Raw genomic sequence first — 15,754 nt, 5'->3', positions numbered from 1 at the left:
TGAAGGTACACACTGACATCTCTGTCACAACTTTTGAGAATGTTTTCCAATACTTTTATTAAGCAAATATGAGACCCCAATTCACACCTGCTTGCATTTCGAGAATAATAATGTTGGTATAGTCACATTAAATAAGCACTTTATTGGGAACATCTGTACACCTGCTTATTCATGCAATTATCTAATTGGGCAATCATGTTGCAGCAGTGCTATGCATCAAATCCTCCAGGGGCCTTAGTTAATGTTCACATCAAACATCAGAATTTCACACACAACATTCTCTGGAGTTTTTTCTCAGAATGGAGCCAGAATCAAAAACAATCCTGTGAGCAGCAGTTTTGTGTTGATGAGAAAGGTCAGAGCAGAATGGTCCAGCAGAACACCTTTGGGATGTGTTAGAACTGGAGATTGACAGCAGCTGACAAATCTGCAGAAGTGATGCACTCAACATGGAGCCGAAAGTTCCCAACATCTGGATTCTATAACTGTTTGAGAGTAAAGGGAGCCTTTACCTGGTATTAGTGTGTTGTTCCTATTGTGCTTCTCAAGTATATCAATTAAATATGAATTGCATGTATGTTAATCATATACTTATGCATAAGTAACAAGCAGTTATTTCTTACATTCTACAATGAATTTAATACTCGCCAAGTTCCAATCGGTTAAATATACATTTTTTACACAGTGACATATTTCATTTCGTCTTGAGTAATGACCTCTTCTTATTTCCTATTGATTTCTATCCAATAAATAGCACCAATCAGTGACACAAACAGCCATGCAGTGAAACAATAATTATCCAGTTCGCAGTCTTTGTCTTCTCTTGGAGGTAGTGGTAATTATAGACTCTTAAAGTTAAAGCTCAACACTTTTGGACATATTTTGTCTTTTCTGACAGTGAGATAAAAAGATCGACATCAATTTCATATCTGTGTTACATATACAGTATGAGTATTTGTTTAGCCTATATATGACATGTAAATACTTTTCAGTAGACTACACTGTGGGTAAATTGGTAAAACAGGCATATACATAGGCTTCACTCTTAATGTAAGAAACAAAATACTCAGACTGTAATAGATGTAGGGAATTGCACATGTGCATGTGGTGCTCATCCCTTTGAACTGGCGTGGCATACACAGCTGTGAGAACGACAAATAAAACTGGAATGCAGTAATTGACAAAGTATTGGCACACATGGCTCTTGCAGCACATTGTGGGGGACTGGTAAGGGCAATCATTTTCAGAACTGCTGCTACCATAAACATATAGTATGTTGAAGGAGGTACTGAGGAGAGACGCTTTTCCCTTCAGATCAGCTATTGTAAAGGGCAAGAATAGAAGTTGTTTAAAATCCAATATGTACTCATGGGGAATGCCTTGAATATCATACGGCTGACACTGGGTATATTGAAACTGTGCTTCACTCTCCAGGGCAAGATTACTTCTGTTTAACTTGGATTCCCACTGTGCTGGTTTGAACTCATGTCAGACTCCATCTCCCCAGCAGCTCCAGCTCTTCGACCTGACAGATGATCCACAGAGCGAGGTGAGGCGTTGGCTTGGTGGCCGCGGCAGCATGCCGCCACATCAGCAAGGTCGGCCCGGAAAGATGCGGTGTAGAAGCCATAGATGACAGGGTCGCAGCAGGTGTTCAGGTTGCCGAAGACAAACAGAATGTGGTGTATGTACTCAGGTGTGTGCTGGATGATGGCTGGTTGGAACCAGTACCAGATCCCAAGGAGGTAGTAGGGAGTCCAACAGATTACAAAGGAGGCAACAATCACAATGGTCATCTTGAGGGTCTTCATCCGGGCTTTGGGTATGAGGTCTGTTCCACTGCGCCTTAGGCACTGCTCACCATCTGCACAAACACAACATGGGAAATTACAGAAATAGAGCAAAGCATATTACATAAGTGAAAGTACATAGGCAATCAGAACAGCTTTGACTGTGCTGATGTTTTATTGAAATAAAATGTATTGTTATTGTTTTTATTATTATTATTATTATCATCATCATCTTGTTTTGTGTGTGGTCGTCCACTAACCCAAAGGTCAGAGGTTTGATCCCAGCTTCCCCTAGTCCACATGCCAATGGGTCCTTGGGCAAGACACTTAGCCCTAAATCGTGCGGTAAATAGCAGCACTGTACGAATGCGTGTGACTTGTACTGTAAAGCTATTTAGTGGTCAATAAGACAAGAAAAGCTCTATATAAATATAGTCCATTTATCATTCACTTGTGATACAATTTATAATATAACATAAAGTAGTAAACTAACATCTTCTTCAGTGGTGGACCCTTCAGGCTGTTGTGTCCTGGTCGTGAAATTGAAATGGTCCTTGATTGAAAAAAAGTGCAGTAACGAGCAGGTTTCAGGCTTCACAAAGCAGAGCAAAGTAAATCCAGCTAGTTCAACTTAATGTTAAAGAAAACGAAGGATTCCATTCTCAAAAAAACAAAGCCGAGTTTCAAAAAGGCCCATAAAAATACTATACTGCCCTGGCTGTGACTCTACCCTGTGGCTGTGACCCTACCCTGTGGTCGAATTGTCAAATTAGCTTATAAAAGTTTCTAACTGAGTTTAATGGAAATGGTGTAACCAGGAAGTATTTCATCGGCAGCCATGATAAGAGCTTTTCAAATTCTTTAAATGTTTAGGAAAGGTGCTTGAATGCTTCCTTTCCTATCTCCTTTAGCATATGGTACACTTGACCTCCCTATGCGAAAGGAAAGGAGAAATAGACGGCCCCAATATTTAACCTGACTCGCCATGCATGAACATAAATGATTAAATCCGAAGTTGAAGTACAAGAAGAAGAAGAGTATGAATATGACCCAGAAGGGACACAAATCATCATGCAAGTTACCGTTGCCTATGAATCATTTACATCTGATGTCATACGGTGTCATGTGGATAAATATGAGTGGACAGGAGCAAAAGCAAACAGTCCCAATGTGACAACCTTTTCCTTTCAGCTTCGTAGTCTATATCATTGTTTTTATTTTAATTCTGAGCTTGGTAATGAATAAATGGTTTTCACCATGTTGTCCATGTTTAGCATGAATCAACCCTCTAAGAACTCACGAGACCAAGTCGTCTAGAACATGCTTTCTGTAGTCCATCTTCAGAAATGTATAGTTTCACCACGACAGACACACGTCAACAACATCCGCCGTTGCATAATGATGTAGTTTAGTGTAAGTGGAGTTGGATTCTTTGAGCAGCGCTTTTCCTAGTCTTATCAGGACTCCTTTTCAACATTCCTTGAGCTCATCAAGTTTTCCACTGTGGTCAAGGAATAGTAGATAGGAAGGAAAATCTGAATCCACCCTAGATCGGAATCGAAAGAGAATCCGACTCCACTCACACTAAACTACGTCAATATGCGACGGCGAATGTTATTGATGTGCGTCTGCTGTGGTGAAACTACACATTTCGACTACAAAAAAAAGCAGCAGCTAGCTCCAGCATTTTTCAGTGGGATTTACCACTGTGTGGCATCAGATGTAAATGCTTCATAGGCTATGGTAACTTACATGATGACGTGTGTCCCTTCTGGGTCTTATTCATACTCTTCTTCTTCGGATTGAATCATTTACGTTTGTGCATGGGGCGTCACGTTAATATTGCTGCCGCAATGAATTGTGGGGCTTCTATTTCTCCTTTCCTTTCACATTGGAAAGTTCAGTGTACCCCATGCTGAAGGAGATTGGAAAGGAAGCACCTTTCCTAAACATTTGGAGAATCCAAACAGCTCTCCCTCTCCCGTTCTCTCCTTCTCCCTCTTTCTCTCCCTTTATATCTCTCTCCTTCTCCCACCTTTTCAATCTCTCTCTCTCTCTCTCTCTCTCTCTGCCCCCATGTATCTACATTACATGTCACTAACTCTGTTTTCTCTCTCCCCTAGTAGATCTGACCCCAGATCTGCAGGATCCAAACCCGTCATTATTATTATTACTATCATTATTATTAATAACATCATTGTATTTATAAGTATCAGTTTTCACTAATTATAAGTATCAGTCTGGTAGAAATTAAAGCAACTGTTATACTACCCCCCCATCCCCCGATATGTTTACAGTACATGTCACTAACCCTGTTTGTGTTTTCTATCTCTCCTAGTGTATCTCTGACCCCAGAGCTGCAGGACCCAAACCCGTCATTATTATTATTACTATCATTATTAATATTAATATTAATATCATCACTAATAATGACAACAACATAACTGTATTTTTTAATTATAAGTATCAGTCTGGTAGAGATTACAGCGGCGGTTGTACAACTGTCCTCTCTCTCTCTTCTCTCCTACTGTCTCTCCTCCCACCCTCTTTCTGCCCACCTCTCCTCTCTTCCTCCTCTCTCTCCTCACCCCAACCGGTCGAGACAGATGACCGCCCACAACAGAGTCTGTTGCTATACAAATAAAATTGAATTGAATTGAAAGAGCTCTTTAGGAAACTTCCCAAGCAAATTTAACAATTCGTCCGCACCCATAGTGTCTCCCCCCCTGCCTCCTCCTCTCTGGCTCTTTGTATGTGTGTGTTTGTGTGACTGTGTGTGGGGCAAGCAGAGAATAATTAGGAGCAGCAGCAGCAGCGCGGCTGGGCACATCAACCATCAACCCTCCTGCAGTAAGACTCCGGCACTTCAGTCACTCAACGCTGGATTATTCGCCTAACCTTGTGGTAGTGTGATTCGGCTCAAGTTTATGTTCATTTGCATTCTCAGTGAATCACCTTTTTATGCTCACACTAACCACACGCCAGCCTGCTGTCTCCTGTGTTGATTCATCTCCACACCACTCAGTGCTTGCCTGCCTGCTCCTGCTTCAACTTTGACTACATTGAAGCCTGTCACCAACTTTCAAGCCTTAAAATACCAGAACCAAAACGTTACCCTATGAGCCCATATAAAAAAGATTTGCAGGGCCCCCTATTGGCCAATTTTAAAAATTATTTAGAAACTTAGGTCAACATACATTATTACGGCAGCGTATTGCTGCCAAGGCAGGAAATTTAAAAAATGTTTCAGTTACACGTTATAATGTGAAAAGTGTATTGTTATAATGTGAAAGCTTCACGTAATAACGTGAAAAGTTTAACAGTAAACGTTATTTGGTGTAAACTTAAAGGTTATAACTGTAACAAGTGGGGATTGAACCCAAGAGAGTTGGCATTGTCCTTTATTTCAGCAGACCAGCAGGTTGGCAGGGAAAACAGGCTAAGGGCAGCTTGTAGCAAATACCAGGCGGAAGAGCAGGCACCCAGGAGCAGTACAGACGACCGGGGTGTAACACAGATTAGACTCTTTAAGATGAACCCACAGAATTGATGGCTGGAAACTCACGACGATGAGCAGGTACGGGGAGAAGCCAGGCCGTCAAGGAGACAGGCAGACAGGCCTCCAGAAACACACTGACAAAGCTCGTAGTCGGGGACAGAAGGCAGAGACGAGGCAGGGCGGTCGGGGTGAAGCAGGGTCACAGCCGGGAAATCAGTCCAAACGAAACGCTGGAAAGTCTCTCATTGATGCAAAGAACAATCTGGCACTGAGTCTGTGAACTGGAGAGGCTTATATACTGGGTCGGATTGTGGGTGAGAGTCCAGTCTCATTGAGACACATGTTCCTCCAGCCCAGAATTCAGGTCGTTTGAATGAAAATTGCTGTAGCTCATTGTGTACTGAACTCTGGTTAGGAAGAGGCTGCGCTTGTGTTGTGACAACGTTTCAATTGTTAGTTATTGATCCAGAAAGACTCAATATGTGATTATTTTTCTGACTTCCCCACAGTAAAGTACTGCAGTAGTCCCGTCCACTTTATGAAAATCGCACACCTCGCTCCTCCCCGCACCGCCTCACTCCTCCCCGGGTCTGCTGCGCAACTACGCCGTTGCGCTGCCATGACAACAGTCGCACGTGACAAGGCACATACACGACGTAGAGACCCGGGAGGCGAACACGTTCTCCATAATTACACACAGAGCATGAGGGGCTGGGCGATAGAATGATAACGATATCCCGGGCCGGCGGAGCTCACGGCCGGCCGGTAGCCGCGAGCCGCGAGCTCCGCTGGCCGGCCTTGAGCCGCGAGTCTAGCTTGGCCATGCACGAATCAACGCCTCATTGTTTTCTATTCATTCTCCGTGGGCTGGCAGACACCCCAGATAACAAAATATTTGTGGAGGCAGGCTGAAAAGGTGCCTGGAGCATAATATGGGCCCTTTAATAACGTGAAAAGTTCCACGATATAATGTGAAAGTTTGATCCGTTTTTATTTTTGCAATTCGGTAGGATATATTTGGTAGAACGTGAATATTTATTCCTCCTACCATCTAGCGTATGTCTGTGCTAATGTGGGTGGATTTTAATAAAGTCTTGTGAAGACATTGTTGATAATTAATTTTTTGCATATTTAGAAAAATATAGTGAGTGATGGATTTGTGAATTTACCATAAGTTACAATGAACCAAGCTTTTGTCACAATTTGTGCTGAAAAGTGTTTGGCCCTGTAGAACATACACATTCTACAGATTTTCGAATGTGAAATGTTTAGACATTTTGATGTTACACATCAAATGATTGTGCCAACCAAATTTCATGTGATTCATGCAGCCAACTAAGAGAATTATTTTTTGTTGTTGTATTTTTGGCATTCCCAAAAGGCAGAATATCACAAGACTTTAAGAACTAGCATCCAAACACATGCAACAAGTTTGGCTACTCTCATATCAATCATATATTGAAATATCTTTGATCACTTTTTTGTCAGTATTGTCTGTATCATGTATACCACATTTCATTTAGATGAACAATCTCAGTATCAGTATTTCTTTTTATTTCACTTTCGGTTTTCGGAAAATGGCAGAAAACCATTTGAGAAAAAGATTGATTGATTAAGATATTTGTGAAAATGTAAAAAATATTCTTGCAGCATCACCTTGAGGTCAATGTAAGTAATTTTAGGTGGGTTTTCTTTTTTTCACGTTTTTTGTTGCACAAACACTTCAGCTTCACTGTTTGAATCCTTTATAATAAAAAATTATAATCACGCCTCCCAGCCCCACAAGCTTGGACCCTTAAACATGAGAACAAATGCGAAATGCTCCCAGCTGCTTCTTAGCTGCTTGGACGCTTAAAAAAAAACTGACACCAAAACAAAGGCCCCTTTGGGGCTTGAAGTATAATAGCTGGCTTCCACTCTACATTCCCAGATAACAACAGATGATGTAAAACACTGTGTTTGACAGTGACATGTCACCAGAACTATCCATGGTGCGCTCCACAGGTATTCCTACTACACTACAACCAAACACTTTGCATCTTTTTCAACGTCTGTGCTCTCTCTACAGTCTGATAAAGGACCAGTCAAATCCATTAATTTAGTGGAATCAGGTTTAGCTTGGGGCAAAGGAGATCTCGGCAGATCTCTGTGGTGAACTTTGAAGGCACACTGATATTGGCTGAGAGTGAGCTGGAGGGTCCAAACAGCGATGGGACTGACTAACCCTAGCATGTTCCTGGCTTTCTAGTGTTAGTCACTGTGCTCTGTGTTTAACAGACAATTTACCTGATATCAGTAATTCAGCAATTTACCTGCAGTATCAGTAATAATCCTTCATTGAACAGGAAAACTGTGGGCAGGAAGAACTGTTGAAGCAGGAAGTTGGTCTATGAACAAAGTGATCATTTCACTGGTCACCTCTCTTTTTTCCAACCTGTCTCGTCGTCTGACATATTTTTAATATTACTCTTCTTTGACCTCAGTGGTGGGTATAATGTTATTGTTAACAATGGGATACGTTTAGGTAAACTGGAAGTATCCTTGGGTGGAAACGGGTGGAAAGGATGAAACATTATTTGAGATTTCCTGCAGGGGTCACACACCTTTTCTCTTGTGCATCTGCCCATTGATCTTGGTGAGGATGCGGGTGTAGCAGAAAGTCATGACAAGCAGGGGGAAGACATATAGCGTCACAAAGTGAAACATGTTGTATGCCGTCTCCTGCCAGCGATGCCGGAAACTTCCATGGGTCACACACTGAGTGAAGTCCACTCCATCAGCCTTAATGGCCCGAAAGATGAACAGCTGAGGATGAATAGTGTAGAGACATGAGCAATGAATGCATGCAGTCACAGAAAAACACATGTAGTTTGTATTCACTAAACAAAGTTTACATCATGTTTGTTTATAGTATAACAAACTACACATAGAACCACACAGTGCAGGAGGGTGTTTGACTCCATGTTGTCCATTCAGGTCATTTGAATGCACTTCATCATTGCATTGCAATGCAATTGCAGGAGTGTCAAAAATTCAACCAGCATTGGGACCAGCACTTGTTATTGACTGTTGTGGAAGCAGATGTCAGAAGGGGGGTGGGGGGGCCGAGGCTGCACAGGCTGGTTTGTAATTGTCTGCTGGATGTGGTTACACTGAGCTGAACTACTGAGTTGACCTGACGACTGACAAAGAGCTTCACCAGCAGAGAGGAGCTCCCTTTGCCATGGATTTTGGGCTTTTTAACTTTGCAGACCTTTTACATACACAAAAAATGGTATTACACTGAAAAAGCATAATATGTCCCTTAAAAATACGTCAAATGGTTAAGTCTGAACTACTCAACATATTTAATGACATACTAATTGACTCATATAAATACATTTTCTTTTCTATTTATTTGATCCCCTGTGGATTTGATAAAATGGTGTAGGAATATTTTTTCAAAGATTTGTTTTGTCCTACCTTTTGTAGAGAGAAAAACTATACTCTTGTCTCTTGTTGTAACATTGTTCCAAGATCTTTTACACTATAACACTATGACATTAAAAGAAACATTGACTATAGGGCCACTTATGCATAAACATAGATTAAAAAACATATGTTTATCACTCATGGCATATGCTCTGGCTGCTATGGTTTTGTTTGTGCTCCAATATGTTGTCATCGCTCTGTGTATTAGGGGTCAGTGACTTCATTTTTTTTACTTATTAGTTTATTGTCAGGGACAAGGCAAAAAAACATTGTGGCAGGTTACAATAACATGATACATATGTCTTGTATATAGGGTTTCTAGCCTAGGCTAATTTGCAACCCCTGTCCCTGGTTAGCCTTTTTCCTACTTAAAAATTGCTCATTACATCATTGTATATCACTGTGTCTGTGACTAGACTATAACTCAGTAATGCTCTGTGCAGTGGACGCACACCAGACAACAGATGATTTCCTACCATGAGTTCAGATTGTAATCTAAACAGTCTTCCCGTAAAGAATTTCTTGAGCTCCTGAGAGACTGAAGTGTCTGACCTCTGGAAGATAATCACACATGGATCAGGGAAAGTATTTTTCTAAGTCTCTGATTACTGTATTTAAAAAAAAAATCACATTTTCTAGCCATGATGTAATGCACAATAAATGACACACCAGGGAATTAATTGCACTAATGAAAGGATTTCTATACAAACTCTGGCCAAGTTGTTTACAACAAAATAGCGTTTTTAGTTGCACACCGTCGAATTCACTTTTCAATAAATCTCAGGGCATCTCTGAAGAATCTCGTTTGCGTTTAAATAGTGTATGTGTAACATCCAACTCAACGGACCTACTGTAAGTGTTAGCTAACCTTTCAACATGATCAATCTGTGGTACTGTTTGATAGTTCACAGACAATCATTACCTAAAATCTAACTGCATATCAAAGTAATGTTGACCATGTGCATTAGACTTAGCACCAGCCGGTAAATTTGATGAAAGGCCAAGAACCGACTTTACCTGTGGAGAGGCCAGCAGCACACTCAGAGTCCAGGCCACAAGCAGCATGCGTCTGTTCCTGAGCCCAGCGTCCAGAGAGTCCAGAGGATGAAGGATCGCACGGTAGCGGTCCAGACTCACCACCACCAGTATGAATGCAGCTGAGTGCATGGCGAACAGCTTGAGGAAACACAACAGCTTGCACATGACATCTCCGGCATACCACTGCACTGTAATGTTCCAAATGGCATCCAGTGGCATCACCACAAAAGTCATCACCAGATCAGCTGATGCCAAACTGGCAATGAGAGGACGGAGGTGTGCTGGCAGGCGATGGCCCCGCCCCCAGCACACACTGATGAGGACCGACAGGTTACTGACAGCAGCAAAGACAAATAGTACCAGTGTGGCTGCTACACGGCAGCGTGCCGCCACAGTGAAGGACGGAGCGTCCCAGGGTGAAGCGGAGGTTGGAGCAGAGAAGTTCTCAGCAGGTGTGGAATTCCACAGGGACTGGTTTCCTGCCATCCTGTGACACAGAGAAACATACAGTGACTAATATGACGTAATAGTAACATAACGTTTATTGTATAGAGACAACTAACTGTCCAGTTAAATTCTTGCTTTTTACATTTGATTATTATTTATTATTTATTTAAAATATATATATTCTTCAAGAGTGTCCTGGTCAAGACAGGCAGCAGCACATATAACAGTGGTTGCAGACAAATACAAAAACATGAAACAATTGAAAATGAGAGACGACATCATCAACAGTCAAAGTATTTAAAGCCAGTAGTGTCTGCTTCTAGGTCATTTAAGATCTCTTTAAAGGTACCCAATGAGCATTCCAAGCCGAGGGAGCAGCCGGATTTATCAACGCAGATTCATACGGACTCCATGGACATTAGGAGCAATACTTTCCTGTACCTTCGAAGAAAGTACATCTAAATCATTTTTAAATAATTATATTGGGTTGTAGTTTGAAAAAAACATTTGAAAAGTGGTAAATAAAACCCCTTGAGGGAAAAAAAACAACATTTCAAAATGCTTTTCTTCACAGGTCAATGTGCTGTTACTTTTAATTTTAACAACTTAAAAGACAGAAAAAGATAATACATAATCGAAGAAAATACATGTGAGAGCTGGTAAGTTTTTAAAAAAGCTGTTAGCTTTTTCAAAGTAGATTAAGAGAATGTACAATGAATTATAGGCTAGAATAAAAGTTTATTTTGATAATCTCATCCTGTAAACTTATGGCTTTAATTTAATTAAACAAACATTTATGAGACCAGGTAAACTCCTGTAATCACCCGGTTCTTTTATTTTGTTTATCTGGCACACACCAGAAAGGTGCAGTTACCTGGTTGGGACTCGCCAAATTTATTTTATCTCAGTCAAATTACAGTACAGCAGTCAGTCTGTTGATACGAGAAGATGTACAAACTATCTGGTGGGGAACCAAACTAATCACAGAAAGAAGATAAAAATAGGTCTTCAACTCCCTGACTATACACTGAGTAATACTGGCACAACAAATTCATACCCCAACTGTTCACATTTTTACATTGGTAAATGATCTAAGGATTAAAAAATTGTGTGAAAGTCTAAATAAATGCTCAATGGACCTGATGCTTTTGGTTAATGAGGAGATTACACACCAAAAAGTGGACACACTGAAAACCATGAAATACTAATGTAAGACAAATTAGGTGAGAACCTAACCACTCTGATGTAACGCACCTCTCATAGGGTTACGTGTTGTTACATACATGACTGACTCTTGTGAATGTTTGGTAATTCTAACACACAAGTCTGATAAATCTGTGTCTCACAATGGAAATAAATTCCAAGTGGTTGAATAACCATCCAGAGAAAGGCTTCCCAAGCACTCTCTAGAGATACAGAGCTGCTGCAGATCAGACATATTGTCAGGATCTCTCTCAGCCACACCAACAGGTGGAATTACTTTTTCTGAGTAGATTTGCTCCTGATCTTCGGCTGGTGGACAATCTCCCTGGCGGGTAAGATATACTGACAATCTGATGTCCAGCTGTCCAGGCCTGGAGGAAGACAAACCATGAGGCTCTCTTCACTGATCACTGTTTGGATGAAGCTGCGATTTATGTCAACTTCATGCACACAGTGATATTTTTTTGGTTTATTTATTACAATATAACTGTTATAAGTGTCCTCCTCCTGCTGGATTCTCTCCATGAATTGTGTGGTCGACTCATTAAAAGCTCCGGTGATCTGTCTGAACCTTTATACTCTGGGCTTCTTCTTTACCTCACTGATCACTCTGCGCCATCTGCTGGAGAGGAGCCACACAACTAAAGTGTGTGGCTGCTAAATCATGGACAGTCTGTCAGACTGAAGTGATGAATATCTGAACACTGAGATGACTTTGTAACATTTCCAACCATTTCTTGTTCATCAGTCTTCTGCTATCTCCCAGCTTCACACCAGCAGATGCTTCTGGTGCATAACAAGCTCATAATGTTTGAGTGTATTTCACACCTCAGGACACCAGCTTTACAAACTCCTGACTGCAGTTAGCTGATACTTTTTACACCCAACACTGAATGTTGGAATGATGTATATGAACCAGAGCAATACAATGAACCACGTGTCATAAGTTCTAATAGATATTGTTTGTACGATGAAGATCTGACCATAGTTTGAGATAAAGGCAGTATCCAATGATTCACTTTCCCAGCCATTTACATTTTGAAGTAAGCTTCTTTGTTTGGTCTTTTCGCAGCATTTGTTCACTTCTTAATCCTGTACATTCAAACTGGTGCATGAAAATTGTTTTCTTAAATTGCAGCCTGTTGTACTCCCAGGTCCAAACACTGAAAAAATGAATTATTGCAAACGAAATGTTGGAAAAAATAAATGACAAAAGAGTCAAGATAAGGGAGAATATGAAGACATGAAACAAATCACAGTAAAACAGTTCGAGCAGCTGAGCCACGCTTGTGGAGCAGGGGCGCCCTCTGCTGGCCAACCACTGCAGCTCCACCTGTGATGCTGCAGCAGAGAACATGGTGCAGGCGATTGATGACGGTCAGGTATCCTGGTGGGATTCTCACGCCACAAAAATGAACTATTCTCATCCTCTGCTCTCTGTAGAATGTCGGTCTGAGTGGATGCTTTCCCTTCTCTGTTTCACTAGCTCCATATCTCCAGCTCACTATATCACACTGCAGTACTCTGACACGGGGGGCTATCACCCCTCACTGATACTGTGTACACACGCTGATACTGATTTAAGTACTGTGAACACACACTACCGATCCAAAGTGCCGATTACTGAATCTATCAGCAGATGTCAGCACTTTGACGCACAAAGACACAAGCGGCAGGATTCTTACCTGAGTGTGTCGGATGCTGGAGCATCACTGCCTGCTCCCTGACTCTTGCACACTTCTCATTGTGTGATAAAGCAAAGCTTCAGTTAGATTAGCCTGGTCTCTCTGATCCTCCACCATCCGCCCCGCACGCTCTGCTATCTACAGTGAGCATTATTCCGCGTGAACGAGGAGCCACAAGGATCAATGCCGATTGGTTAATTAAATTGGGTGACGCGCGGGGTGTTGCGGCGGAAGTCACCTTAGTGACAGAGTCATCCTGGGGAATTTCCAGTACATGTATGGTCTCTTTGTGCAGCAGAGCTGAGGACGGAGGAGCAGAATTAATGAGCGTTTTCATTCACATCTAGCTTTCACTTCATCTCCTCTGCAGTGTATCATTTTCCTGTCACTGGCTTTTACCTTCCTGTCACTCATTCTGCCTTTGATAAGGTTCAATCTTCCCATATGTTCTCAGCCAACATAATCCATTTAAAGGTTCAATTGCTTCATATCTGCACCATGATTTGGGATCTGGTAGCACTGGGAATCCAAATATGCATCTTGTTCAGTCTCATTTTTAAAAATAAATGAATAAATAAGAATCACAAACCAATGACGTGTGTACTTATCAGAATTAGATTCATGAATTCCATAATGTCAAAACACACTTTGAAGCAGACAAATCACATCTTGCAATGTCATACATGAAGGCTTAATACAGGATGGTGCAGCATCCGATGAATGAATTGAATATAAATAGCTCTTTTCTAGCCGTATCGACAACCCAAAGTGCTTTACAGTTATTCATATTCACTTATTCATAGACATTCATACAGTCATATTGATTAGATGTATCTATCTAAATCAATTGCATTTGGGGATCTGTGCCTTTAAAGGAACATTTTTGAAGGTTGAACTGTAACATCATGTTATCATAAAATGCTGTCAGCCATAGAGATACATTCAGGCACCCTGTGTTTTCTTATTTAATTTTATATTAGCATGAGTGATGGTGATAGGCTGGGGACCTGTCCAGGGTGTACCCCGCCTCTCGCCCAATGTTAGCTGGGATTGGCTCCAGCACCCCCCCGCGATCCTTAAATGGATAAAGCGGTAGATGATGAATGATGAATGAATGAATGATGAGTGATGGTCCACTCACAGTCTCATGTGTGTCACTTAGAATTACTGAGGACAGACTGATACTGAATACAGATTATTTTAAAAAAACAGAAGAAGATAACGTTCTGATAAGGACAATATGGTATCCCATGACCCCATGTGGGTGGGGGATCTCCAGCCTCCAGGCCATATGTAGCTCATAAGACAATTCAGAAGTCAAAGTTTACATGTCATCATTTCTGATGGGTCTACTGAGGAGGCTGGGTTGGAGGCCAGCTGGCGTCAACCCTCTAGAGGCCGACTGGGCATCACCACTTTGACATCACCACTTGGTATGCTTTAAACAAATCCTGGTTTTGTACTGGAGTGGGGTTTTTCTTCAGTTTTGTGTTCATATGTTACCTTTTAAATTTGTAGACTTGTTTCCTCCCTTCCGGAGGCTGGGCCGGCTGGCGTCACCCGTCTAGCGGCCGACTGGCAGGCCTTGTGTGGATGGGGTCTCTCTGGAGGCTGATGAGGGGACTGAAGGTCTGGAACATTTAGCTGAGGGTCCGGGTAGACCGCTACACAGGCAGAACTCTGATATGCTGACAATCAGGATGGAAAGTAGTGGAAGGTAAGAGGTGAACCACATTCATAACAGAATATTATCAGAATGATAACATGGTCATATTTAAACATAGTCAGTGACAATATGTCAGAGAACATGGGGATAAAGGAGCTGTTTTGATTTTTCTATTGAGAAGATAAGAAGACTTAAATAGACAATGTAGACTGACACTTACCATGAAGAAAGCCATATTATGCAAAGGAGGAAATTCCCCACAAGGTGCTGCGCTGCAGGTAAATTCATCCCTACAGATTACAGCAACCCCCAACCCCCATAAAATAATCACATTATAACCAAGTTTCAGTGAGGAAGATGATGTGAATATTTTTTGAGGTAATGAAGTCATTGCAAATTAATGACTTGAGTGGCCTTGCATTTAACAGAGCAGTTAATGGGAGTCATGTGTACACTGATAGACATATTCAGGGTAAAGCGATCGACATTAAACAGATTATTAGCGGTTACTCCAGCCCAATCAGATTTTCTATGACCATGTTATGAACCCAGGGTTAGACAGCCTTATGATAATATAGACACGATAGGAATATCAACACTATGATCATCGTGTGTGTGTGTGTGTGTGTGTGTGTGTGCGCGTGCGCGCGTGGTGGGTTGGTGATTAAGTGGGGGGAGTGGTGAAGGGCTAGGGATAGTCAATTTGAGGGAGCATTTAAACTATTTTAAAATGCAGGTACCTACGGCATTTGGGGAGATACTATCATTACTAAGGAAAGATGAAGGACGCCTGACTCCACCCCATTTAAAGATTCTTCTTTAAACCACAATCTAAAATTAGCTGTGAGGCTTTCACAACAGTAGAAGAAAAGAGGTTGCTGAGAAGTCTGACCATTTAATTTTTATTAAATGGTTGTTATTATTATAATAATAATTATAACAACATCTTGCATCT

At 41.4% G+C, this 15,754-nt stretch overlaps 1 protein-coding gene across 1 annotated transcript; it reads right to left on the bottom strand.

Annotated features, from left to right (window-relative positions):
* Window positions 1–37: 37 nt before the first annotated feature.
* On the bottom strand, window positions 38–13,366 carry LOC118311562 (gonadotropin-releasing hormone II receptor-like). Its single transcript, XM_035635556.2, has 4 exons — window positions 13,134–13,366; window positions 9,778–10,285; window positions 7,893–8,094; window positions 38–1,864 (listed from the first exon to the last, which is right to left on the bottom strand). Exons 2-4 carry the CDS (start codon window positions 10,282–10,284, stop codon window positions 1,452–1,454), a joined length of 1,122 nt encoding a protein of 373 aa, XP_035491449.1. The 5' UTR covers window position 10,285; window positions 13,134–13,366; the 3' UTR covers window positions 38–1,451.
* Between the last annotated feature and the right edge of the window lie 2,388 nt (window positions 13,367–15,754).

The sequence above is a fragment of the Scophthalmus maximus genome, chromosome 5, assembly GCF_022379125.1.
Source record: "Scophthalmus maximus strain ysfricsl-2021 chromosome 5, ASM2237912v1, whole genome shotgun sequence".
Taxonomy (NCBI): Eukaryota; Metazoa; Chordata; class Actinopteri; order Pleuronectiformes; family Scophthalmidae; genus Scophthalmus; species Scophthalmus maximus.
This window is presented reverse-complemented; position numbering and strand designations above follow the sequence as displayed.